A 26,935-nucleotide genomic window follows, 5' to 3' on the forward strand; every position below is an offset into this window, starting at 1 on the left:
TAAGTAGAATATTTTTATGGTGGTTTTTAATGGGAAAACTTAGTGTATGTGACATGTACCATTCTTAATACAAGCAATTCAATGTTTAACCAGACCTATTTCTGGGTTAAGCTCTGTCGTACATTAGACAATCTGACCAGATCTCATTTCAACTCTGTTATGCTACATACCACTTCTGCAGGACAAATACAGGGCTTCCTAAAAAGCTGGATGTTATGCAGTATCTCTCAGATACTGTTATTGTTTTCATAGCTGTAGAAAACTAATTTCCTTCCTGAATGACGAAACCACCTCTTCATCCAACTCCTAAATCCACATGTCCTTCCCAGGTTTGGAGATGGCTACATTGTCACCCTGAAAATCAAATCTCGAAAGTCTGGGCTGCCTCCAGATACTACTCCTGCTGAGCAATTCATACACATCAACTTTCCAGGGAGTTTACAGAGAGAGAAACACTACAACATGCTGCAGTATCAGATTTGCTCTTCCTCTCTGGCTAAGATTTTTCGATTAATAATCTCCAATAAGGAAAATTTGCATATTGAAGAATATTCTGTGTCTCAAACAACGTTAGATCAGGTGAGTAAAAAGTAAACCATCCAGGAGAAAGCCTGTCTGGTGAGAATCAGGCAACATAATGGGGATGTATCTACACAACTGAAGGACCAAATTGTTTGGAGTAGAAAATTACCTCACACCTCTTTCTCAGAGAAGATTCCCAGGCCTCTCATCAAGAAGGGTGTATCAGTATGAATCACTAATTTATTCCCTGTGTAAATAGGTGCCATGTGAAAGCTGGTAAGACAGCATTTCCCAGGTGACAGAAGTCACACAACTCATTCCTTCAGGAGCAGCAGTCTGAGCAAGGTCAGCAATTTGGAATGAGACTGAGCTGAGAATAGCATTTTATTTTAAATAAGAGGTTTGGACTGTGTTGTGTCAAAGATACTGTGAGAAGCAATTAGACACACAAAACCTGGGAAGTCCACTGGGAGTTTTCAAAACAGCTACTTGCTAGAGGGTATTAGCCCCATCTGCCTGCTTTCCTAAGTAACTAAGGGTCCACATATGCAAAGCTGGTTTTGGTGGGATTGCCAGAGACACTCCTGGCTCCCTTTCACCTTCCTACTAAAATAATCTGTCTCCTCTTTCCTATCACAACCAAACTCATGCTGTGCAAACCATGACAACCTGACTGAAGCCATCTCCTCCTTTAGAAAAAGTAGGATTTTAGTTGCAAGCAAGTACATCCAAAGGAAGGAAGTTGCAAGGAAGGAAGTTGCAAGGAAGTTTATCAAAATAAAGGAGGAACTCATGATCCCAGCTGATAACACAGTGTCTCAGTTCAGTTGACGCCTGTGGATTCCCCTTTCATTCTGTTTCCTGCAGAGCAGTCATTCCACTTACTCATCTCAGTTGAAGACATGGTGACATTTTCTGCTTTCCTTGTACAGGTCTTTGTGAACTTTGCTAAACAGCAGATGGAGGATGAGGAAATTCCTTTGCATCCACGTGCAGCTGGAGCCAGCCGAGAAGCAAAGGTGTCCCCTGCTCTGCACCAGCAGGCAGTTGCATAGACTACTCCTATAATCTCCAGGCTTAGTGTGTGCACAGTGCAAACATGTGCCATACCAGAGCAGAGCAAGGGTAAAGCAAAGGTTCCCACACTCAGTATTACACTGATTTTTTGCACCTTTCTGAGCACTGTGCTCTCAACAACAGCCCTAGCAACAGCCAACTTCTACTGCTCTACCAGTAACACTACATGCTGACAGTGTCAAAGGCAGGTCCTTGCTATAGAATAAAATCTTCCTCTAATATTAAGCCCATTATAAGATACAAGAAGAGAAGTATCATTCCTCCTTGTTGACATATAAATAAAATCAAAGATGGATTCTCTATCTTGGTACTTTCAGGCTGCCAGATTTTTCTTGTTTAACCCTTATGTCAACGAGTCAGCAGACAGGTCCCAACGCAGAGAGCATTGCCCAGCTTAGAAGCAGATTCCTGTCATGCTGAGTGCACAGGACTATCAAGGTAAGAACAGTGCTGGCTGATGAAGCTAGTCCTGGGAAATTGCTTCACTGTCTCACCAGACTGCCAGTGAAAACAGATGGTTGTCTCAGCAAGAATGAAAAGAATTAATTCAGATCTCAGACCCAGACAGTAAACTCGCTTAAAAAAAAAAAAATTAATTAAAATGATCTCATACTCATCTTCAAGTTGCCTCAAATAGAGGCCAAATGTCAAAATGGAGATAAAAGAAAGAGAGTATGTCCAAATCTGCCAAAAGTTTGGTTTTCTTGTAGAGACCTGGAAAGATATCTGTGTTACTAAACATGACCAAATTTTTCCTCTTCCCTGTGACTGGACATTAGGTGGGTGTAAAGTGTGAATAGGGTATATGCTTTCTACCTCCTCAGAAGGAAAATTTCAACCTGCTTGTACTCCACACTGCACTCAGTGGGAAATCATTTGACATTTAGGTCTTTCCTCTGGTTCACAGTTTAACCAGCAGAAAAACAATACTGAAAACAAATTCATAATGATGTATTGCTTCAGTTATCTACCAGATCTAACCATTTCTAAGAAATCTTCTCTAAAATATGTTATACAGAATTAAAATCTGGGTCATGTATTTTTGCGCTGAAAGATTTTTTCTTCAATTGATGTAGATTTTTTTTATAAGGACACTCTTGCTTTGTACTGTACAAAATATTATGAAACTTCAGCAACCAGCTGTAGCCTTCTCTTTTTGCCATAATTATTTCAACTGGTTTTAAAATATAGTCTAGAATTTATTGCATATTTCACCCTTACAAATAGTTGCAAAAATCTTTCTATACATCTATTAAAGATAAATAAATTAATTATGAAACAAAACAGTATGTATGCATTCACTTCATATTCTAAAACAGCTTCTTTAAAATGTCATTCAGATAGATTTCAATAGCCTTTTTTTACTAAATTTACACAAAACCCAACTAAGTCCCACAGAACATCCTGTGACAAAAAAAACACAGGAAGTCCAAAATGAAGCTGATTTTTCTCCCTGGCTCCGAAAAGAGGAAGAGCATTCGGAGGACTCGCAGTCACCTCATGTATTTACAAAGTGTATTAAAAACTATTCAAAGAAGCCTGATGTAAAATGCTAGGTAAAAGGTCCATTAGTATCATAAGGAGATGTTATATCAAAACAGGCCAGATATCAAAGATATGGCATAGGTTAGATTGCTTCTGAATCTTATTTACTAGCACGCAATTTACTAATGAAGAAGACCAAAAATGAACAAAAACCCCCAGCACAGGATATTTCATTCACAAATACTATAAATACTTCTTATTTCAGACTCTTTTGGCAAATTAGGGTTTTTGAGATATTGCCTATTTCCTTATTCCAAGAACCATTCATATTCTTTGGTAATGTTATCTGTTACAAAGCACCTGCCTCCAGGCAGCACACTCTCTTCATGTCAAAGAAGGCAGATCATGCAACTGTCTTGAGGCCAGCTGGCCATGCTGGCTGAACTGAGCTCTAGTAGTTAGCTGGTGTGTCCTCGTTCCACTGTACTTCTGTCTTGCAGAATGCCACCGCTAAATTTGGAGCTGCTTTTCAGCACAGACTTCTCAGTATTTCTGATCCATCAATCTAAATAGACTAGCACAGAAAAATCTAAGTCAGGTTACAGTGAACTGCAGGGGCTTTCTTTTGCAGCTGTGCAACGAAGCCTTATTTTTCAAGGTGCTTCTGAGTTGAGAATTCTTGAATGTAAGGAAGTGTAGCTTTCAAGTGCATACAATTTCCCTTAGCAGTGGAGATTCAACATGCACCAAAATCCTTTTAATTAATTCATTTATTTGGCAGGACATTTTTGAGGTTTTTCTTCTTGAAGTTCTTTGCAATATTCAAATTAAGCCTTCTTTTCTTACAACAAAAAGGGAATAATTGGCATTCTGTGACTTGGATAATCCTTGAATTCTCGTAGGTAGGTGCAATGTTTATCCTTTGCCCAGATTGTCATCTGAATGAAGCAAAGCAAGGTGAACAACCCCACTGGAAGGAAGGGAAAAAAAGATACATTTCATTATCAGATTTAAAACATGCCCTTGTTGCTGACATCATTTCAGGTTGAAGTACACCAAAACATTACTCACCTGGAACACACTGAGTCATGATAGTGAAACTGATCCAGGTCCCCACCTGTTTTGGCCAAGGAAATTTAAAATATTTCTGGTGACAGCATTTGCATTTATCTCTCTATTGATCAAAATAACCTTGTCCTAGTATAGGTAAATAAAAAAATCAAGGTCAGCCAGATCAATTTCTACTGTTAATAACCTTTAGCCAAAAAGGTGAACAGTGCCTTATTACCACAAACAAAACCTTCATATTTGCTTCCATAGCTATTACAATGACAAAATTTTAAGCATTAAAACAGTGTCCTTTCTGTTTCTCTGCCTAATTTGTATTTGTCAGACCTCCATCAGTATTAGGAATAGTAACTTTCTATAGTCCAAGGCCCAATGCTGTTCTCATTAACATCTGTTAATCTCCACTGAATTTAAAACCTGACATTGTCCTTCTGTGAAAGAATGAACATTAGACTGAGTTGCACTGACTTTATCTGCTTTTGAACTCAGGAGTTTAGCTCCTGATTAAGGAATATGAAATGATAAACTATTCCAGCTTCTAAAGCGGTCACCACCAACACAAGTGGTTGTGTAACTTAGGAAAATGGGGAAGAAGACTTCAGCTTGTTTTCTCTATCACAATATCTTCTATTTGTCTGACCACTATCTTCCTGCCTGCAGTGATATTGCTAGGCTCTTATGTTATAAATCCACCAGACACCTCCATCCCCCCATTGCAACACATGTCCAGTGGCAATCTCTCTGTTCCTGGTTGTAAAATTTGCCCACTTTACAGTGTATCTGTCTTATCTAGCAGCCACACAGCAACACTGGCCCAGGGTCAGGGCTGTGTGTGTAAGGTTAGTCACATCAGTACTGACTCAAGGGATGGGAGGAAGAGCAGACAAATTCCTGTCCACAATCTGATTTCATGGGGTTTAGGGAAGGAGGGGAAATGTATTGAGCTGAATGGTTTCAGAGGTTTCTTCCATGTTAAACATTCTAAAAGAAACAAAAATATATTTAGCAAAACTAAAATCTGAACATCTTGTTTGAAAATACATACCTCATATGTATAGTTAGGGCAAGATACAAAGAAAAACAGCCATGTGAAAGGATTCTTTGTTGGATATGGGATCTTACGGGTTTTGGATCCTATAGATTAGAAAACAAATCACAAAATATTCATACTCCTAAATATATTGTTTCCTGTAAAGACAACCCAACTGCCTACTTCTGTGTCTCATGACTGCCAGAGGGACAAACAGGACGTGGGAAGACAGGATGTCCTCTGGACTCACAAGAAGGAATAGGATAACTGTGAGGGAACTTTCCCTTGCTCACCAAAACATAACTTGTACCAGCACTGTTTCCTTTGGCACTGGCAGTGTGGAACTTTGAACCAATGGAACTGCTCCCCCAACACAACCCGGCCCAAAACAATAAAGGTTACAGTAAGATAAGAAGTGCTGTTCAACAGTCTGATGTCGGATTCCTTGCACTGTCTGATTTCCCTTAGAATCCAATCTTTACAGTGCTGAGCAACCCGTGCTCCCACAGCAGTCAGCTGAGGGGTATCAATGCCCCCCAGGATCAGGTCTTTCCTGAAGCAGAGTAACTGAAGGAGTACTGACTGGCTGTAAAACTGAAAAATGATAATGCAGTTTTTACCATTTCTCCGGAGGTCACTGAGTGCAACATGAATGGAAAAATTTCCAGCTTCACACAGCTGCAAGAAAAAGTATGACAGAGTTAAAAAAGTTCTTCCCTTCTACTTGTTTTTCTTTCTTTTGTTATTTCCTGGGGTCTTTTAAAATATTTAAGAGAAGGAAAATCATCTATTATAAACATCATAAATATCCCTAACCAAGACTGCTGACAGAAGGATGAAACATCTCCATTCAAATATGAGTCCATATTATACTCTGTTATATATTTATATTTTTCAGAAAATGTGGACTCCATGTCCAAAAGATCAAATTTACTACTTACATAATCCCCTTGAAAACTAAATAAACCACAGGAGATAGAAGTAAACTTGGGAGAGACTTGCTTTATCTTTTGATCATTCTTATGCCTTTAAAAACATCTAAAAATTATTTGCATAGTCTTGGTTTCTCCAAAGTTATTAAAATCCCAAGGAAGATACAGTTTGGTCTCGAAGTAAGTTTTCTTCTTTAGAGTATAATTGATATGAATCATGAAATGTAATTGACCCAGCTTCCTTCACTGGTTTTAAAGAATGCTTCCCCAATCAATTATGAAGAGAGAGTATTGAAATGACCCACTTATAAGATTATGGACAGCCTCCAGTGTCTGCAATGCATAACTATTAAAGTAAATGACTAGTGGCTCAAGTTCCTGAGTTTTATTTCCAGCTCTGTGCTTTCAGTTGTGGAGTCTCTCTATAAAATGTGAATAGATTATGACCTCACATAATCTGCTGCTTTGGGAAGCTGCTTTGGGATCCTGCAGTCACTGATGATTCGTTTGTCAAAGCAAGTGAACAGCTGATGTTCTAAACAAGTTACACATACATAGGAAAAATCTTTGTACGGAGGTACATCTTTATTGGCTACAGTAGCATTGCTTCTGCTTGTGTGAAATGTTCCTAAGAATTGTGAGAATGAACAGTGACTGAAGAATTTTGATTCATAAGGAAAATAGGTTCTGAAGCTCAGCAAAATGAAACTCTATCACTGGAAATTATCAGCAACATACTTCCTTAGTTGGCTAGTTCTCTGAGATTTATGATCTGTTGTGATTCTTAACACTCAATAAACAGTTCACAAAACAAACTCACTGGCTTTTAAACACAGTGTCACAAACTTTTAAAGACTATGAGAGATCATCCCAGTAGATTAATATCCTAGTCTTGGAATAGATACTGAATCAAAATATTCCTTTGTGTACAAAATCATGTTAAAAACTGACAGATTTACCTGTTCTGCATGCAAGCGGTCAGCTTTAGTAGTATGTCCCAAATGTTCAAGTTCTAAGTATCTGCTTATCCTACTCACTCCTCCACTCATATGAGAGAAGAAATAAAGCAAGATATTTTAGCATTTTATAGAAAGAGCAAGAAACCTACCAGAAACATGATCACAGCAAAATTTATCTGTTTTTTCCCGTAAGCTATTAAAAAAAAAGTTTACATATGATAAGTACTAGTACAGAAAGTACATACATAAATACTTAAATCATTGAGGGTTGTTTTGCTACTTACAAGGAGGAGTGTAAAGAGGATGATTGATGTAATATGCAAGCCAAGCTGCAAATCCCCAGTAATATAAGCAGTTCTGAAAAACAGGCAATTTTTCTTTGTTTTAGTACAATCTTTTAGGCCAATATTGACTGCAAGGACTGTTGATAACAATGAATTGGACAATCCTTCAACTTGCTGATAATACAACAAGTATTCAGTACTAAGTGTAGTAGGTGGGAGCAGGTAACAGGAAATAACAGAAAGGAAGTAGTGCTCCTAGAGTTAAGATTCCCTCTAAAATATCTTGGAGCTGTTGAAGTTTACAAACAGTTTTAGAAAGTATGATCATATGATTGAAAACAAATTTATCTTGTCTGGCAAGCCATTGGGCAAAGTTGAAGTGCATACAGACTGTATGTTCAAGAGAAACTTGTTTTGCTGACCCCTGAGACTGTAAGACCAGATCTGGGCACTGTCCTCTCTTCTCTGCTTATTATTTTGCTCTGCCCAGTCTCCTGTCCTCTCCTCCTTCACCCTATCAGTTTTCTTTCTTGTCTATGCCTTAACTTTTTCTGCCTGATGCTTTCCTCTGCACTTTCACTATGATTTCTTCAGTTTGTCACTTTTGCTGCTGTCCTTGTGTTCCTGCGATGCAGTTTCCACTCTCTAAACTCTGATAACACAGCTGTCAGTAATGGATGTACTGACTCACTCCTGACCAATCTCAGTGCTTGTTCACAGACTTCATCCATGAAAAAACTACTTACAACAACAATCTTTATCTCTTATTTGGTCTCCTTGGCCCTGTCTCCTGTGGTTTTTTTCTGACTCATTGCTGCTTTGGTATCTTGGTGACATGTTATTGTCTCCCTCCTTATATATACGTAGGTGGGAGGAAGGCCCTTTCTTGGCCCCTTCCTCTTCTTGCTCTGTGCTCTGACCTCTAGGTGCCATTCTCTTGCAGACAGACTTTAACCCTCATTGACAGCTAATACATTTGCCTCTCATCAGTTGAGTCTTCTTTTACCCAACCTAGTGCCTCAGTTTTTAATGTTTTAGGGTATGTTTGTTTATCACCTGGACTTCAGCAAGACCACAACTGAGCTCTTTATTTTCCTTTCCCCACTTCTCCTCTTCTTTTCTTTGCCTTATCTTTCCTTGCATCCTACTTTCAATTTTGAGTAAAACTCTGATCCTCCTACTCTTTCTGGTAAAGGTCCTCTTATGCTCTCTGGTCCTTTCTTTTTCTTGGCCTTCCAATTAGGTTCCTATACCTTAGACATTTCTAGGTGTTTCTGCTTTCTCCTTCACAGCTTCCTTTCCTGCTCATGCAGGCAAAAATCCCATCCAAGGCTGCATTTTTTACTGTCCTGACTGGTTTAACTTTTTTTTTTGCTTTGAATTTTGCAGTCTTTCCCCCCTGTATATACCAGAACTGCATTTCTAGCAATAATACCCTGCAAAAGTGATTACCTCAGCATCTCCAACCTGCACTAGCTGACTGCAGTGTCTGATGGTGCATTTTTCTGAAAATGCTGGTGCCCCCTCATCTGCCACAAACAGTTGTATCAAACATTCAGTTGCATTTCCACTTTCTTCTCAGGGTTAATTGAACCACTGCAGTGCCCAGAGACCTCAGACAAAATGGACACCCTTTTGGGTATGCTGTAATACAAGCACATAGTATGTCCTTGCTCTGAGATTATATAAGAGATAACTGATGAGAAAGAGCAAATTATTAACCAGTAATTACAAATCAGGTGGGACAAATGAGCAGAAAATTAAATAACTTCCCTGTGATGACTTCATTTTCCCCCAGGAAATGCAGCAGAACCAAAAGAGTGATTCCAGTGGGGGCCAATATAGGTAGTGTCCTATCCATAAACTACTGCTTCCTCCCTAACACTAGCTTCTTCAACTGGCACTTACAGTTTAATAACTGCTGTACAAACTTAGGTGGAAATAGTTTCTTGTAATCTTGGAATGGCATCTTCAGAAAAACCTTCTCCTAGCTTCAGGGCTTGGCACAGGATGGAACATATGGCAATGGATTTCAGTAAAGAAAAATTAAATAAATGAATTATTGTGGCTCAGTCCCCAGCAATACATGTAATTAAACTGAACAAGTACTATTCAGCCAAAGAACATGATTTACTGCAAGAGTATTCCTCAGTTATAAGAAAAGGAGATTTAAAATGAGTGGGGTCTATCACTGGTAAGGACCTTAGCAGTAACACTGTGAATGTCCAGCTGCCACTTGAATCCTTATTGCTCATACAAATGCCTCCAGTGAGGTTCAGATAGGAACATACAGCCTTCATAAACTCGCTTGAAAGAAAGAAAGAGTTTCTGTGACTCTTGAATAATAAAGCTTTACAACAATCTCTTATAATGCTGTGGGTCAAGTTCAGATATTGCAGGGATCTCATAAATAAATTATTCCTAAGTTCCCAAACTTATGGTTAGGATTTTTGTCTTCTCTACTGCAATTGACAATCTCTAGTTCTTCATGTCCTACCTATGTTTATTCATGACCAGCATGTACCCTTCTGTTTGTCTTCTTATATTGTCTTCTGGTTTAAACGGTATTTATTTAGATCTAATGTTTTCTTTCCTCCAGATGTTTTTCTACAAAGTGATGATATCCCTTCTTTTTACTCACGAAAATGTTCATGGGTAAAGAAAGACCATGAAAGACCAATCATGAGACTAATCTTTGAGGAATTCTACTGATACTTCCCTATTATTAAAGGTCTGACAGATCCTTTTCTGGCACAACCATAATTGTCTTTCTTTTAATTAGTTCCTTTATCACCATGCAATTTTTGTATTTATCCCTATCTTATTCACCCTAAAGGAGTTATTAGGTCCAGATAAAGCAGGTATTCTACCTGTCCATGCCTAGAAAAATCACATCTTAGAAAAAATTATACTATGTTAGTATGCACTGCTTTTGGTGAAGCTGCTCCATTGTAGGGCATAATTTATTCCTAGTTTCATTTGGGAAAAAAGGATTAAAATCACACCTCTCATCAATTCCCATCTCAGACTTCTGCTTATTGAAACTAAAGTGTCTCTTGTACATGTAGCATTCCACTGCACTTAGGAAATAAGCTATCTGTATCTGCTGTGTACGTGATCAAACACTGAAAGCAAGAAGCTTTGTCTACCACTTTTATGTGATGGAAAAACTTAAAAAGGGTGTGATATTTTTCACACTGGCACAATTTTGGAGTAACACCACCGAGGCCAATGAAATTATAAAAGCAAATCAAACCCAAGCATTGCTAAGCAGGTAGAATAAGAACTGTGAGCAACTTTACAGATGAAAGCAAGCACCACCAACCTGAGAAGATGGAAAAGAGGTCAGAATGATCAGAATGACTGGTACAAATGTCAATTTTAGCAACAAGAGTTTGTATGGTCTGAAAGGAGCAAGTATTGTCAGAGATGGCAGTGAGAAAAAGAATTATCACACTGATTGTTTTTTCAAGGTAAAGTTGCTCATTTATCTGCTGTTTAGCATGCATTAGCTACTGTTGTGTCAAGAACAAGAGATCTGCAAGATCTGTTGTGTCAAGAACAAGATCTGTGAACCTTTTAACAACCTGTGCTGCAGAAAGCTCAATAAATTTCTGGGGAGGATTCTTTCGAAGGGCCACTGCTCCACTACAGACCTTCCCTTTTTGAAAGCATGAAGCTATCACCAAAGGACCAGAGCCACTGGACAGCTGTAAGGAGTTAGCCACAAGGTAGAGCTTCAGCTGCTAGAAGTATCACTGCCATGGTGCAAATTACAAGGAACTGTCTAAATCCCAAATGTTAAAATTCCCAAATGCTCTTCCAGTTGATAATCTCTGGTCTTCCTTAGAATATGGTGTACCTTTGACTACTAGTGTGTACTCTGTTGCAAACATTTGTAAAATAACTACAGCCTATGCATAACCATGCAGTCACTGTACTACTTCTCAGACACCCAAGAAACAGAGCCTGCATCCCAACACCTGCTCTGTGCCACAGCAGCACTGGTGACATTAGGGAATGCTCCTGTGGAGAAGAAAATGTAGAACAACTAAGCTGCTTTGCAGCAGATCAAAGGTAAATTAACAGTTCCTTAACAACAAAGAGAAATTTAAGGGCAAAGCAGATATACAATGACTGTTACATAAATATTTAAAAAAAAAAAAAAAAAAGCAGCTCTCCCACCACTGTGCCTGCCTGTGCTACCTTTAAAGTTAACTTGTTACTAAAACCTTCACACCCAAGGAGCTAGCTGAGTGAAAAGGAAGGGTATGCTGAAGGTTTAAAATTCTAAAAAGTAATGACACTTCTATAATAGTAACAGTATGACAGCATGTGGGTTATACAATAGTGACATTAAGAAATCTTCTGAAAGAACTGCAGCTTTATGGGTGAGATTTGCTGTGCGCTGCTACAAAAGCCACACAAAAAAGTCTGTGGTGCAGAGGCAGAGCATAGACTGGCTAGGCTGGATTTGTAAGAGCAGCTATGGATAGATTCTGACACAATTTACCTTCACAATATTCCTCAGTGGCATAGTCCCACGGGAGAACCGATGAACAAATACTGTTTCAATCAACCTTTTGATGTAGTGGAAAGAATGGCAGATACATGCCAAGCTAGAAACAGCAAGACAAAAGCATTTAAGAGTGCTTAAAAAATCAAGTGTGGCAAGACATTTGGAATAAGACTACATGAAATACTGCTCAGGCCTGCAAACGAACTTACTTAACTACTGGGTGCGGACTTGATGTAAACCTCTCATCCAGTCCATAGACAAAAGTCATGCGGAAATAAAACAGAAAATAGATGAACAATGGGCCTGTATATTCTATCAAAAACACCTGCAAAAAGAGAGAAAATAATTAGACAGCTGAATTAGATGATGGTTTTGCTTTGGTTTCTTTGTGATAAGTAATGCAGTGGGATAAACACCTCCACGCATCCAGGATGGCATTAAGAGAGGCAGGGAGGGAGTAGAAGGTTTGGGCTTGGGCTATGAAACTGGTAGCCATGCACATAAATATTTTGTAATGATTTGCCTCAGTTGCATTCAAAGAGCCATTGCCAGTGCAGCAGACACAGTATAGGTATGAAAAGATAATAACGGAAGCCCAGAGATCATGACAAATATGCATGCATGTTACATTTATGCAGCTCTCACCCTTCTCTTGCACTCAAAAACTGTTGCTTTATTTTGGTTTAAAGGGAAATTTGGTGAAGAATTTGTCTTGAGAAATAGGAGTTCTGCTTCTACTGAATGAATTTTGTTTAAACTGGAAACACAGCTCGTAAGTATTCACAGTGACCCCATCTGTGTGAACAGTTAGCACAGCAGTTGTCCTGGGAAACAATAATTTCATTCTATGTTCAGACGAGCTTTAATTGGAATACTAAGAGGAAAATAAAAAGAAAAAAAAAATACAAGAAACCAAAGAAGCTATTCTCGAAATTGATTTCATTTCAGAAAGGTGTGTATTTCTTAGGAACATCACTTTAAATTGAAGTTAACTTTGAACAAATATTAATAGCTGAATTTTCCACACTTCTTTAAGTGAGGAAGGCAGGCTCATACCTCACTTACGGAGAAAGAAGGGAAATTGATTGTACGTCTATCACAAAAAAACCAACCAAACAAACAAAAACCCAACAACAAAACAAACCAAACAAAAAAAGAAACCCAAACAATCCCAGTTCTCTAGTGTGTTTAGAGTTGTTTTGATATTCAGAAAAGTTGGGTTATTGACTTCTTTTACGATCAGCATTTTCTCTGGCAAAGATTGGGTTTGCTTGCAGATGAGAAGTTCATCTTTTTGATTTGATAATACTGAAGTATTTCTTGTCTTATATTTGAATGAAGTACCTTGGAGGGCAGGGAGAGTAGAAGGTAAAAGACAGATTATGAAATGACAGAAGCCTGGTGTTACTCTGCACTGTGATATTTTGGTATAAATTAATGCACGTGTGTCTGGAAGTCTACACTGCCATTAGAAGGTTTTGCCTGTATTCCTGTCTTTTTGGATTGAGTAATAGCTGCTTGATTCATCAGCATTGCATCTAAAGTAATGACGAGAAGACTCAGTCTTGCAGAACATTTTTTTTTTAATTTTACCTCCTATTAATGTTGTCTTTGCTATTTGTAATCAACACAAGATTTTATTAATGTCTCATAGCCAATAAATGGTAAATATGCCGTTAAATTACAAGGTACTTTTCCCTTGATGTTGTGCTGTTCATTGGAACTAGTGTAATACTGTGCAGCAAGGACCTTCTAGAGAGCTGGGAGGGTCATTGGTCACCTCACTGCATAAACAGCAGTGCTGGGTTGCCTGCCAAGTGAGTTGTGATAAAATTTGCATTTGAGCTAAGACAGTAAATATGCAAGGTCTTTGTGGATGGCTGCTAATGTTGCAGAAATTATCAGCTGTCATTAGCCTGTCACTGGCATCCTGGGACACAGTCACATGCAGACAGCAACTAATCTTACTTTTATGCATTTTATTGTTGAAGTCACTTCAAGTACTGACATGTGAAGTTACTCCCATGCCTCTTTGTAGGACAAACTCATAGAAGTATAATCCTAATTTTGTCAGGAGGTACACAGGTCCTGTGAAGCAGATTGCCAAAGGCATTTACATACCTAGTTCCTAATGATTTTGCAGCAGACATCCATTTTACAACCTGCATCTTAGTTATGTGGAGCCAACCTACTCTGCAGCAGGCACTGCTGCTCTCTCAGGGAACTAAATAGGCATTCAAACTGTTACGGCTTTCCCTTATTAAATGAACTGAAGCAATGAGGATTCATTGCCTGAATCCACTATCAGAGCAGACGTCATGCAGAAATATTGGAGAGAAACAAAAAGTGATGTAAGGATTAACTATGGAAAACTAGCCATTAAAATGGCTCAGACTTGAAGCAGAGCTCACCGTAGTCCATCCTATCTGTGGCCCTAAATCTTTAAAGTATAAGGTAGCAGTTGTGCCAACAGGGAGGTGCTGCAGGATTTCTTCATCCCTCAGGGACTTTCCTTCTGAGAAGGAAAGAATTACATCTTAGTGAAATTCAAGTCCACTTTGGTAGCATACTAGCTTTATATGGTGCATTAACCAATCTATGAGACTCCTTGATGTGATGTGGGTTTATTGGAATCTCAATAAACAGACTAAGAATATTTATACTTAATTTTTATTTATCCCTGTAATCACATATAAGCATGGATCCTCTATTCACACCAAAACAGTTAAGAGAATTCTCAGTCCTATGTGCCTGCCTAGTCTAATAGACTTGCTTCATTGCTGCTAACAGCAGAATTTGTTGATGGGTCAATGCCCGTTATCACAGTACAGTGACCTCCTAGTCAGCTGCACCTGTCTCTCTCCTCTCTCTTCTGCACTTCTCATTGCTCATCATCAAACAGAAGATAGGATAAGATGTGATCGGAAAACTCTCCTATAGAAATTTTCATTGGCTTTCTTTTCCCAACCAACCAGCTAGGAGGTGATTTCACAAAACCTGACCTTTTAATGCCTAGATTTGGAGGAATCTCCAGAAGGCCAGCATTTTCTCATGGCAAGTCTCACTATGTAAATTCATAGAGGAATCTGACAAGGGAGACCTTCAAAGAAGGAAACAAGATAATCATATATCTGTTTTCCATGGATAGATTTTACACAGTGAGTAAATCTTTATCAGCATAATTTCAAGGGACTTATTAAATAAAATTATCTTTAATGAAAGCAAAGGAAGAAAGTGCTACATTTTAGCTAAGATGAACACAGTTTGGCAATTAAGACCTTCTTTTGTGCACTCAGGCCACGTTAAGAGGCTTCTAGTAGCAATACCTACAACTGTATTAATGAAGTCAGCCAGCTGTCAGCAATTGCTACGTCCACGGCAATGTGTTCTGCATTAGCTTCCCTCAAAAGAACTGTAACTCCTGTCTGACAGCAGAGGATTATGTAAATTCATAGCTCAAACTCACAGCCCTTTTTGGTACTCCAAGCTGAGCATCATCATGGAGATCATTTCACTGCAGCTAAGGGAAGTGAGTATCTAGATCCTGTGCTGCCTGTTTGGAAAGCAACAGTGTTCAATAGTTAGAAAGTGCATTGGAACAATGTGCAAACTCCTGACTTAATTACCAAACACCAGGGTGGAACTGTGTTTACTTCCAAAGAATTGTATTTGTTCTGGATTTTCTTCAGCCTTCATAGTGCTAATTAACATAGCTGGAAACTGATTCTTAAGTGCTAATAGCCTTAAGTACACCTTTCATGCCAGGCCCCTGCTCAGAGTTTAGTTCCTCCTGACCTCACAAGTACTTACTTGGATCAAGTTTTATTGACTGCCTTGCTGGATACCACCGAGGATCTGTAAGACCATACAGAATTGTGTGATATACAATGTTCAGTTTAGATCATCCACTACTGTAATGAACACAATATAACAAGCTGAACTTCAACACTAATATAGGTGATAATTTACGCAGCAGAAAAAAATATAAAGATGTATCAGGATAGGATGAAATAAATTAACTGCAATTTCACTGTGATCACATTCATGCACAGGTTATCAGCATTATGTGTGTGTCTATCATGTTTCAAATTATGTATTTCTTTCCTGTTTATGTACTGGATATTCTGATGTGATGCAAGCTGCTGCGGAAGTTATACTCACATAATTTATGGAACATCAATCTGATCTCTCTAATTGTAGCATTTGGTTCCACCTAGGCAACAAAAATATTGTAAATGTAAGATGCATATTCTGAAAGACAACTACTACATGTAAGTCTATTAAGCCAAATAGAAATGTGACTTAGACGATGTAACTATTTCTAGATGTCTAGCCTTGGTATGAAGGATTCAAAGAACTGACACCAAAAAAAAATTTTGACACCTGTTTCAGAGGCAGATTCTCTAGCAGTGATCAAGAGTTACTACTACAGCAGTGGCAATTTGATGGCTTCTGAGTACCACACAACTGGCACCCTCTTAGTAAAGCAACTGAAGTTGTCCTTTTTGGCCAAAAGCTCCTTCTGGAAAAGGGCTGAAGTACAACGTAGTCAGTATGAAGTTAGCATAATCGTTGCAAATGGCCAAGGAAAGGCTACCAGGAGACTAAATACACTTCATAAACACTACTTAAGAAAAGTTAGTAATTTCTAAAAAAGTCACCTATTAAACAGATTTTTGTTTTACCTTATCTAGGAAGCATAGCTGTTTCTTTGTCTCCCAATCAAGGATTTCCACCTGAGAGGACACAAAATGATAATCAATCATTATTGGCTAAATAATCTGTAAACCCTTAGTTGATTCCCAAATTCATAATCACTGTGACTCTCAGAGTGAGACACCCTTTTTCTCTGATCTGTAAACTGTGTTAAAAACCTTCCTGATGTACTCAAGAGACAGCTTTAATCACAGCCAGGTTCCAGAAGCACTCAGCTTGGGAAAAAAAAAAAGCCAAATGAATTGTCTTCCTGGATATATTCAGTAGCAGAAGTAGTTATGTTTTTGATCAAAGAAGTGATCGTGGGTATTTTCTTATGCTAGAGCAAGAGGAACAAGTAAGGGGTAGAGAAGTTTCACAGGAATCCCTAAGGAACAGTACTTTTATGATTCATAAAACTAGAAAGACAGTCTGAGAAAAAATTTAAATGCGTGTATATATATAAATACGTATGCATGTAAGCAACTATTCTGAGTACATACAGCTTAAAGATTAATGTGTATTGTTCCCAGAATATTTTAATTGTAAGGAGAGTGGAAAATATTGGTGGACATAATGAACAAATGCAGCTAAATATCTGGGCTTCACAAACCCTTAAGCCTTTGTGATAGGAATATTTAGTATTACTCTTGCCTCTTAGATCACTTGTTTTATTAACTACATATTAGCATTTTATATTCCAAGCAGTAGTTTAGCTACAGCTCTGAAAAGGAAGGAATAGTTTATTTCCGCAATCAAATGGCACTTTGGCAAAATGTTATGATTTTGATCAACAGCCAAGCAGAGAAATCCCCAGACATGTCAAAGCCCAGTTGCAGCCACCTCCCAAAACCTCACTGCAGTTGTTGGGGTTTTTATATAAACATCTAGCACTAATTATGTTTGATATTAACTGGCCAAGAGAATAGATTAACATTAGACTTTAAATATGATTCCTCACTAAAAATAGGAGTCATAGTCCAGTATCTTTCTCAGAGGGTGGTTTTGAAGAGATCACTTGGTTAGAGTATCTTATTTCCTTGTTTCACTGGTCCCAAAGGGTTCTTTTTGCTTTGGCGCAGCAAAGGAGCACTTCAGCTCCAGCCACACCTATCAAATCTGACCTCCACAAGGGCTACTAATGCCATGACATGTTCTACTTGTGCACTGTAAGCTCTAAGGGGGTATCAAGGGAGGGAAACGCTGTTCCTCCTTCGTGAGATGTAACACGTATGTGATGGATTGTCAGGATATGTTTTCCCTTGATTTTTCCTATTTAAAATAACACACATTTCAAGTTTTAATGTCTGTTTGTGTGAAATCTCCATGGGAAAGCAAATGAAGTGGATTCCTTTCCCAGAAGACTGTTCTTGAAATACACCATTCTGACACTTACAGTCCACAGAACAAGTACAAGGCAGGGAGGGGGCTGTACACCATTTTTTGTCCCTTCTGATGCCAAGTTGCTACAAGGACTATTGAAACCCTTGGTCTATCTCAAACCTCTTTTGTCAATGAATAGCACTGAGCTGCCCTACAGACTGCAGCAGTGCCTATGCTTTTAGCAGTGTCCTTCCTATTCCATACCCAACCCAAATACATACAATTTTTATCAGAATGCCCCAGGGGCAGTTTTAATCTATGGCCTTCAGTGGTTGTATTAGAGAGATCTTCTCGAGGTCAATTACAGAGTGGTTTAACTATCTTTCCGCTGCCTATGGTATTTTAGTTGGGTTATTCTTGTTATGCACAAGGCCAGACTGAAAATTACAGAGTTCTTCTTTCACTCTGTGGTTTTCATGGGACTGGCTGTACAGAAATTTCTGTGAACCTTTAGAATCAGTGTGGAAAACAAACAAATAAATCATCCAAGATGTTATTTACTGTTATTTGGTTCTGTTCCAGCATGTTTCTTTCAAATGCCAAACTGTCATACTTGCCTATACTGGTCCATGCAAATACCTAAAGGAAGCCTTTAGAGATGATGGATCCAGACTCTTCTTGGAGGTGCACAGAGATAATGGCGAGAGGGAATGTGTCCGGATGCAATACGGGAAAATCCGGATACAAGGAATTTTTTTCACCATGAGCTAGGTCAAGTTGCTTAGAGAGGATGTGAAATCTCCATCCTTGGAGACATTTAAAACTGGACTGGACAAGACCCATTGCCATTTGATCTGGCTGTATCTGCTTTGAGCAGGAGTTGGACTACATGACTTCCAGAAGGCTCCTTCAACCTAAATTGCTCAATGTTTCTTTTTCTTTTTTTTTCACTTCAAACATTTCATTTACTTTCAATTACTATCAAGATCTAAGCAAATATCAAACATTCTTTCCCTTTCCAGAATGATGGATGCCAGAACACCGCTTTAGATTCCACTACAGTCCATAGCAAATTGTGCAACAGAGTGAAAGCAAGGTGACTGTCTCCTCCAACTATCACGCCTCTTAGATTTATCAGAACATCCCCCAGTGTAGATGTTCCCTGCACAAGGAACAGAAAAGCCTGATCCAAAGCAAGAAATGGTCTTTCCTGAACATCCTGGCCAATCCCATGAAGCACTGTAGCACTGAACACAGTGTTTCCAGCCTTGAGGCACAGCACCAAGTCAGTTAATGTATTGGTTGGCAACAGTTTTGAGATACCCAGCAATCTGCTCTTGGAACACTTACTGATGGGTATCATCTCTTTTAAACATAAATTGTTTGGCTCAGAGAACTTTGATTTCATTGTGTTTTCAAAGCATTTAGCACAATAGGACACCAACTGTTGGCCTGCATTAGTGCAGTAAGACTTACAGTCCACTTATTTGGTGAATTTTTAACAACATTTTAAAGTACGGCTTCTCTGAGACTACTTTGAGTAGAACTTAATCAATAGGCAGATTTGTGCAAGATGTTAAAATCTGTTTTATAAGTGACTACAGAAATATATCTTTGATGCTTAGAAGACAAATTTGTTTTATTGCATAAGGATTAAAGATTGATAGTGTCATTAGTAAAAGAAAAAATCTTCATTATTAATGTTTAGAACAAGTTGAGGGCAAAGAATAATCAATATACAATATAAGCAGAGAAAAGTACATTCAGCTGTTAAATGTTTATTCAGAAAATAAAAAGGTAAAATAAAAGAGGAGAAAGTATTCATAAGGGAAAAACAGCTGAGGAAAATGTTTAAAAAAATTCTTAAGATGCAGTGTCTCTGTAATAGGATTACAAAAATATAGTCAGTGGAATTCCTGCTGTTTAAAGCTGTATCAAGTGCTAAAGGATCAACAGATCTTCAAAAATGATGTGATAACTATTATGGAAATACTGACACATTTATCATGTCAGTGCATCTTAGAAGTCTAATTTGAAACAATTTATAATCAGCAGATTGAGTAAACTTGAGTGAGACTTTATAAGCACATAAGCATATATTGTATTGATTTCTTTTGAAAGTACTCATTAAAAAAAAAAAAAGTTTATTTCACAGTATAGGAACCAACCAGTCTGAGAAAGAATAATGCAGAATGAATTCTCCCTGAACTGTTAGAATGTTTACATAAATAAGTTTCTTTGAATTTAACTCTAAAAAACCAATCCAGTGGTTACCACAGTCCTAACTGATCTTTCTAAACATTTTTCCTATAGAATTACTCATTTTCTCTATCTCCTTTGACTTTTCTGGTAGATTGTGTTGTTCCTGAAGGAAGTAAGCATGCCTTAGTGTGATCTCGCACTAGGACATATCAAGACTTGAAGTCAAGAGTTAAGTCAAAGGGAAACTGCTGTAAGTGTACTTACACTGAAAATTGCTTGTACTGCTGCTTTACAATTGGCTCTTGGTCTGAAGCTTCTCTTCCACAGAAAGGTACAAACTGTTGCAGAGGGTGCATCTAAGGATCCATCTAGAATTGGATCTTTCTGAAACAGCCAGCAGCAAGTGACTCAGAAAAAGTAAGAAAACAGGGCAAAAATGTCGTGACTGAGGGAAAGGGAAGAGACAGACACAGTAATTTTGATTCTCCTGCACCAGAAGTGCTGCCTATGTATTTAATAACTTTTCATGGATTTCTTTCCTCAATTACTTTATCCATTTGCCTTTTAAACCTGTGCAAACAGTCCTGAGGCAGGGAGTCTCCTAGCTTAGCCATATGCTATGAGAGGAATTCCCAAACCAGAACCAAGGCAAATGTTCAACCACGAAGCAAAATTTCACATCTTACCTGTAGACTGCTGAACCTTATTCTGCAAGTACTCCAGTTAAGAAAAGCCATACCTCTCTAAAGCAATGGCTCATATTTCATGAGACTAGAATCTCATTGCATTATTTCACTGTGTATAAAGAGAAGAGATAGAGTGATGTCCATACTCAAAAGGTTTTCTAAAATTAATTTTCACTTTTGTAGAATTTAGATGTCTAACATTTACAGGTTCACAAGAGATACACTAGGTATTTACTCCTCAGCTTCCTAAGTTCTGCTCTTATGCAAGCCAGTGAGCACCAGTGTTTGACCTGTGCTGACACTCATACTGCATTTTTATTTCTTCCACCTGTTTCCGATTTGTTAGTTAGACATGCTCTCATCTAAATCCCTGAGGACATTGATCTAGTAAGCATCTTTATCCCAAGGTCAGCACAGTGCACAGCATTTAGATTATTTCTGAATGAAACTAAACTGTCAGCAAAGGAGATGATCTAGTTCTTCATGCTTTACATGTAATAATTAGACTGTCAGGAAGAGGGAAAATTGCTTTAGAATATCTTTTTCCATTCCCCAGTTCTCCCACAGGCAGACCAAAAAGTACAGGCAGGAGAGGGGACAGGAGTGGACTTCAGTGAAAAGGGCATTCTCCTACCAAAGAGAAAGCCTGAATATCTGTCTCTCTAGGCTCCTTTTATCACTGCTCCCTTCCATTGTAATTCTGTTCAGTATTTCTCTACAGCAGATGCCTTTTGGGATACCACACAGCAAAGAGATGAGAGTTGAAGTAAACTTGGATACCCTGACCAAATTGTCTTATCTGATCTTGGAGCTGCGTGCCTAACCCAAACACATGGCAAAACCTAAGTTGCTTTGTGGACCTGGGCCTAAGGATAATAACAGGTATAGAGATACAAATGCTCATCCTTCAGAAAGACAAATCCATTTATATAATTGACAGGGATAAAATGAGTCAGCACAAGAACAGTAAGGAAGGAAAAATTCACTTGGAGTGGGAGGCTGGTTTATTTTCAAGAAGGGAAGAGCCATTAGGGCTTTCACAGTGAATTCTGGCTCTTGAAAGTCTATGAAAACTTTCCAGCTTTTATGAGATCTTTCAAGAGCATACACAAGATGAAAAAGAACCTCCACCAGTTAATACTGACTCAGTGCGTATTTACTTACACTGGCTAACACAGAGCTGCATGTTGCCAATTTCCCAGGCATAGTGAAAAGTCACATCATTCACGGAGTATCACTGTCACTATGAAACACATTGGAGTGCCTCCATCTGAGAACCTGAGCCAGCTTTGACTCAACACTAAGTAGACATCCAGGTTTTTCAACACCACTGCACAGCCTTTTCTTTGTGCAAGAGAATATTCATTGCCTTGGGGCTTTAGTTTATGGTGATTGCTTTCTACCAAGACAATATTCAGGCAGAAGAGTTATACAAATTCTTTGTGAAATCACAATCATATCTTTGTATCACCACTGTGACTTGCATTATCAAACTTCAGTATTTCTAGTTTTGTTACTACTCTTCGTGCATAATTTGGTGTAGAGATGTCAAAATGTATATACAGTGTATGCTTTTGACATGGAATTGAAGAAACTGAAGAGAGATTTCTTTTTTCTTTGTTTTTTACCTCGCAGCATCAAGGATGGGTCTGCTGTCTTTTGATAGAGCAGGAAGACTGGAAACCCTGGGAATTTTAGAGACCTTATACAGACAGGTGAACTTACAAAACTGGTATTAATTTTTTTTAAAATAAACTTCAAAGAAGCCCATTTTTTTTCTAATATACAACTTTTAATTTCAAATGTAGCCGTCAAATTCTGAGTAGTTCCAGGTACTTTCTGCCAATTAATGTTTTACTATAATCTTCTCCTATACAAAATTAAGTTTCCCTCTCAAGCTTCACAGAGAAAAAAGACAAATTGCTGTGTTTTAAGTAAACAGCACAACTGAGTGTTTTAGCATTGGTAAGTGTGTGGAAAAGTGCTGAGAGAAGAGAAAGGGATAATGTTTTGCCCTGTCATCTCATCTCTTTCTGTGATCATAATCTTTAGCATTACTTGTGAAAACAGAGCAGATGTCTTCAAACAGCGGGGCAGTTTTCAGTTGCCCCTTTAAATGACTGTTCAAATATCTCATATGGGGCCTTGTCGTTCTGGCAATTCTTGGAGGATACAGCATCTTGAAATGTTCTGCAGTCCTGCTTTTACCACTTGCTCTCAGTGCTCTTACTTGACGAGGCTTTAGACAGCATAACTCTGAGAGGGAGAAGCCTTTGTAACAGGAGCTGTGACATCTCAGCCATGCCAGCCAGCCAGCAGTCACTACCCCCCTTACACTCAGACGGTTTTCATCAGAGACACAAGAGGGAGGGAACTTTAAATGCCAACAAGGGAGGCCAGTATATTATTGCTTTTAAACTGTACTGCACATGTCCGTTCAATCTATCATCAGGGAGTGAAGATTCCAAAATATTTTTGGGTATCACTGCTCACAAAAGGCACTTACCATCCAAACCAGTTAAGGAAGCAAAAGCACAACTGTGGCTCTTGTGACACTAATTTTTTGAAGTATGAATATATTTGTTCAAGGATCTCTCCACTAGGAAGTCAGAACACCATACTATTTTCTTTCTATTAAATGCTTTTGAAGACCTAAACCTGTCAGGTAAAAAGAAATAGTACAATTCATTAGCCTAACTTCAGAGCTCTACTGGAGACATTTTCATCTGAGCATGTCATATTCCTTGTATGAAAAGGAGGAAAACAAGCACTGTTAGGATAAACAGTATCACAAGCTCTGAAACATATCTCAAACAGGTCAGAAGAGTTGTTCTCTGTGCAACTTAAGAGAAATGAGCACTCCCAAAGATATCAGTCTCTATCATACATCTCTCAGTCTTTGGAGTTAAATCTCCTCAAATTATCAGGTGCAGTATTTTCAAGTATACGCATATTTATTTATAATTGTCCTTGAGAAGCTTCTTCTGAGCTAGTGATTAGTGATAAGTGATTAAAAAAAAAAGAGGTGAAAGTAGAGACATACCAATACCTGAAGTAAACATGACAGTTTGGTGATTATGAAGTGCTTTGTGATTCTTATCAGGAAGCACCACAGAAGAATAGTAAAGGGTAAATGGTTTATAAATGTACAGGAGAAAGTACAAATTCATACAGTTCCTCAAACAGGGAACGCTCAAGTTGAGAAGTGAGACACTCACCTTCTCTCCAGACATAGCTCTGCTTTAAATGTGTGGTGGGGAAATGCAACTCAGAATTCAAAGTCAATGAATTTATAACAGAAAGCAAATCAAGGAGAACAGTGCAGAAAGCAATAGGCAACAGCACTGCTCAGTGCTACTTAGGTAGTCTTTGTCCACATCCTACCCCTGAGACAGCTCACACACTGGATGAGCTGGGCAAATCTGCTTCCACCCATTATCTGCTATACAAAGAAAAGGACTAAGACATACAAGGCTGACATGTAAATTCGTGAATCATACTGAGTTTGGATTAGTGTTGCTTAAACACAGGATCTTGATTTAGGGCTCAAAAGACCTGGATCTCCTGCTGTTGTTCTGCGTAGTGAGACTGAGCAGGTCATTCAACTTTTATGTGTTTCCCCATCTGCAAAATCAGGTAACAATAATGATGTCCGTGCTTTTGAGGTCTTCCAGTAACTAGTGCTATTCGGGAGTTCAAATAAGTCTGCGGCAGAAGAGCAAACCTGAAGTAACTGCAGGCAATCAGGAGGGTATTACACATGTGCTTGCTCCTGCATTTGGATCTCACAAAAATTTGAGTTCTACCTCACCGGTAGAAATCCATGAGGCAGTGAAAAGCTTTGTTGTTTTTCCTAAAAAAACCCTGGGAAGTCAACACTGCTGAGCAAAAAGCATGGTGCAGGTGCCTACCTCCGACCCAAAAGAGCTATAAGCAGTTTATTTTGCTGAATTGTGATGTCCAGATCATTTTTATAGCTTTGAAAAGTAAAACCTGAACTTTTAGGTCTTGGTAAGTTACTAAAGGAGTAGACGTTTTTCAGACGGCTTTAGATTCTATTTGTGTTATAACAACAACTGCTTTGTAATTTGCACGGGGGGAGGAACGTCCCCCCTCCTGTGCATATTTTTTAGGTACGTCGTGATTGAGAAACTCAAGTATAAGCCGGCAGAAACACATTCAGTATTGCTGTCATTTAGCTTGTAAAGACCTGTTTTGTAATACAAGTCGCTCTTAACATTTTTTGTATTAGCCAGCCTAACTAATTCTAGCAAAGAGTCGGTGTGGCTGTTTATGTAAGTGGATGAGATGTTACCCTTGACGCTCCCCAGGTGCGCGTTACTCTGCGCTTTCTGTAAGCACAAAGAACTGATTGTACTAAACTCCGCCCGGCCGTTTTTCGTTCCCCACGCAAGATCGAGCGCTCCGTGCTAGCACAGGCCCCTCGCCCCTACCCGGCGGGGGGTGGGCGCCGCGCCGGGAGCCGTCCTCTTGGCCAGGGCACCAACTCTCCCGCCGGCTCCCTGCCGCCGAGCCGAGCCCAGCCGAGCCCAGCCGAGCCGGCCCAGGGGCGCTGCCGCCCGCGGCCACGCCTGCAGCGGGCCGGAAGGCTGTGCGGGACGGCTGCCGGCGGGGTCTTCCGAGAAGTTGGGGACAGAAGGTACCGAGAACATTCCTCGCTCTCGCTCTCTCCGTAGGGCTGGGACGCGCTGCCAGACCCAGCGCAGGCTGCCCGCGGTGCTGCCCTAGGCAGGATCCGCGAGAAGCCCAGAGCCATTGATCCGGCGCCTCCGCGGACCGCCGAGAGCTCGCCGGGAAGCCCGGGGATTCCCCCCGCCCCGCTCTCCGGGAACACGTCCGAGGAACACCGGGGACGCGGGGATCAGGAACGGCGAGGGGAACGTGCCCGGGAAAGGAGAGGATGGGGCGGGCGGCAGCCTCTTTTGCCCCCTCGCCCCAAGAAAGCCCCGGGGGAGCAGCCTGCTCCCCCGGGCCCCTCTGCCCGGCTCCGGCGGCGGTCACTTCCCTCGGCAGACCCGGGAGCGGATGGCTCCGGCTCCCCGGTGCTACAATGCAGATGGAGGAGGAAGAGAGAGGAGCCCGCTGGGATCCCGGGCAGCCCCGTCCGCCGGCGGCAGGACGCTGCGGGACCCAGCCCGCGCTCGCCTCGCCTTAGCCGCCCCCCGCCCCCGGCGCCGCCCGCACCCACCTCGAAGAAGCCGGCTCTGCCGCCCATTCTGCGGGCACCCGCCGCGCCGCCCCCGCCGCCGCCCGCGGCACCTTCCGCGGGGCCCCGCGCTGCGGCCAATCAGGCGCCGCCCGGACCCCCCGCCCCGCCCGGGGCCGCTGCCCCTGCCCGGCCGTGCCGGTGGGCGGCTGCTGGCAGCGCTGCCTGCCGAGCCGGCGGCGGTACCCCGGGCAGCCGCAGCAGTGCGGGACCGCCGGCACCTCGCGCACGCCAAGTTCTGCAGCTCCCGGTGTTCACAAACTGCGAGAGAAGAGCAATATGCACCGGCTGCTGGGAGTGACGATTCAGAGGCATTTCATTCAGAAGGGTGATTTATTTTTCTTCGAGCACTACAGAATTACTGCAGGAATTTTTTTTTTTTTCTTTAAAGAGCTGAAGTATCTTAATGAGATAACTTGCAAAAATACAACTGATCATGAGCTAGACAGCATCCCCCTTTCTTTGATAGTTTACCTGATGTCTAAGCGGTGACTGGACTGACATGAGAACTCTGCTGAGATCCCTTCTTTTCCTGCGTGTGTTCCTGCCACTGCTGAGGATTACATGCATGGCATAAAGCAGCACAGAGCTGACACTGTTTTTCCTTCATGCAGTCTTCATTACGTGGCATCTTTTTTTTAAGAGCTAAGGTAATTAAATATCAGCAAAATCTACCAGGCTACAAAGGAACATTGCTTTTTCACTGCCATAAATTTCCATTAGACAGAAAGATTTATGCTATGTACTGTTTGAAAACCTTCTGCTATCTCAAAGTTTAACCTTCTTTCACAGAGCTATAACCATCAAAGCTACTTAAATGAAATATAAAATAATAAATTTCACCAAAAGGCCTCTACTGGAAAGCCAGAAGGCTGATCAGAAAGACCTAACAGGACATTATTCATTAGTAGCATAAATATGGGCAA

General features: G+C 40.0%; 2 protein-coding genes across 10 annotated transcripts in view; one reads left to right on the forward strand and one right to left on the reverse strand.

Annotated features, from left to right (window-relative positions):
* ABCA4 (ATP binding cassette subfamily A member 4) overlaps window positions 1-2,883 on the forward strand; it is a 77,905-nt gene extending 75,022 nt beyond the window's left edge. For all 7 annotated transcript variants that reach the window (XM_048312508.1, XM_048312512.1, XM_048312513.1 and 4 more), the window contains 2 exons: window positions 330-579; window positions 1,455-2,883. In XM_048312508.1, coding sequence (XP_048168465.1) covers window positions 330-579; window positions 1,455-1,577 — 373 coding nt within the window. In that variant the 3' untranslated portion in view covers window positions 1,578-2,883. The remainder of the gene's footprint in view (window positions 1-329; window positions 580-1,454) is intronic.
* LOC125329948 (very-long-chain enoyl-CoA reductase-like) lies at window positions 10-26,053 on the reverse strand. 3 transcript variants are annotated; one of them, XM_048312515.1, is made up of 14 exons: window positions 25,992-26,041; window positions 20,361-20,480; window positions 16,562-16,612; window positions 16,038-16,089; window positions 15,687-15,731; window positions 14,288-14,391; window positions 12,086-12,201; window positions 11,871-11,976; window positions 7,358-7,430; window positions 7,223-7,266; window positions 5,803-5,860; window positions 5,198-5,286; window positions 4,156-4,201; window positions 10-4,054 (listed from the first exon to the last, which is right to left on the reverse strand). In XM_048312515.1, the coding sequence occupies exons 1-14, from the start codon at window positions 26,016-26,018 to the stop codon at window positions 3,927-3,929; spliced, it is 1,059 nt and encodes a 352-aa protein (XP_048168472.1). In that variant the 5' UTR covers window positions 26,019-26,041; the 3' UTR covers window positions 10-3,926. The 3 variants fall into 3 exon arrangements, with proteins under 3 accessions (XP_048168472.1, XP_048168475.1, XP_048168474.1); XM_048312517.1 differs by having other exon boundaries at window positions 3,967-4,054; window positions 4,156-4,281; XM_048312518.1 differs by lacking the exon at window positions 20,361-20,480 and having other exon boundaries at window positions 25,992-26,053.
* Window positions 26,054-26,935: the final 882 nt, after the last annotated feature.

The sequence above is a fragment of the Corvus hawaiiensis genome, chromosome 9, assembly GCF_020740725.1.
Source record: "Corvus hawaiiensis isolate bCorHaw1 chromosome 9, bCorHaw1.pri.cur, whole genome shotgun sequence".
Lineage (NCBI taxonomy): Eukaryota > Metazoa > Chordata > Aves > Passeriformes > Corvidae > Corvus > Corvus hawaiiensis.

Excerpts from the sequence above, each read along its gene's own strand:
- LOC125329948 (XM_048312515.1), bottom strand. The coding sequence starts at position 26,018 with ATGGGCGGCAGAGCCGGCTTCTTCGAG. Across the intron at positions 7,431-11,870 it reads CACTGAGGAATATTGTGAAG|AACTGCTTATATTACTGGGG; the intron begins GTAAATTGTGTC and ends CCTGTTTTTCAG. Across the intron at positions 4,055-4,155 it reads CATGACTCAGTGTGTTCCAG|TGGGGTTGTTCACCTTGCTT; the intron begins GTGAGTAATGTT and ends CCTTCCTTCCAG.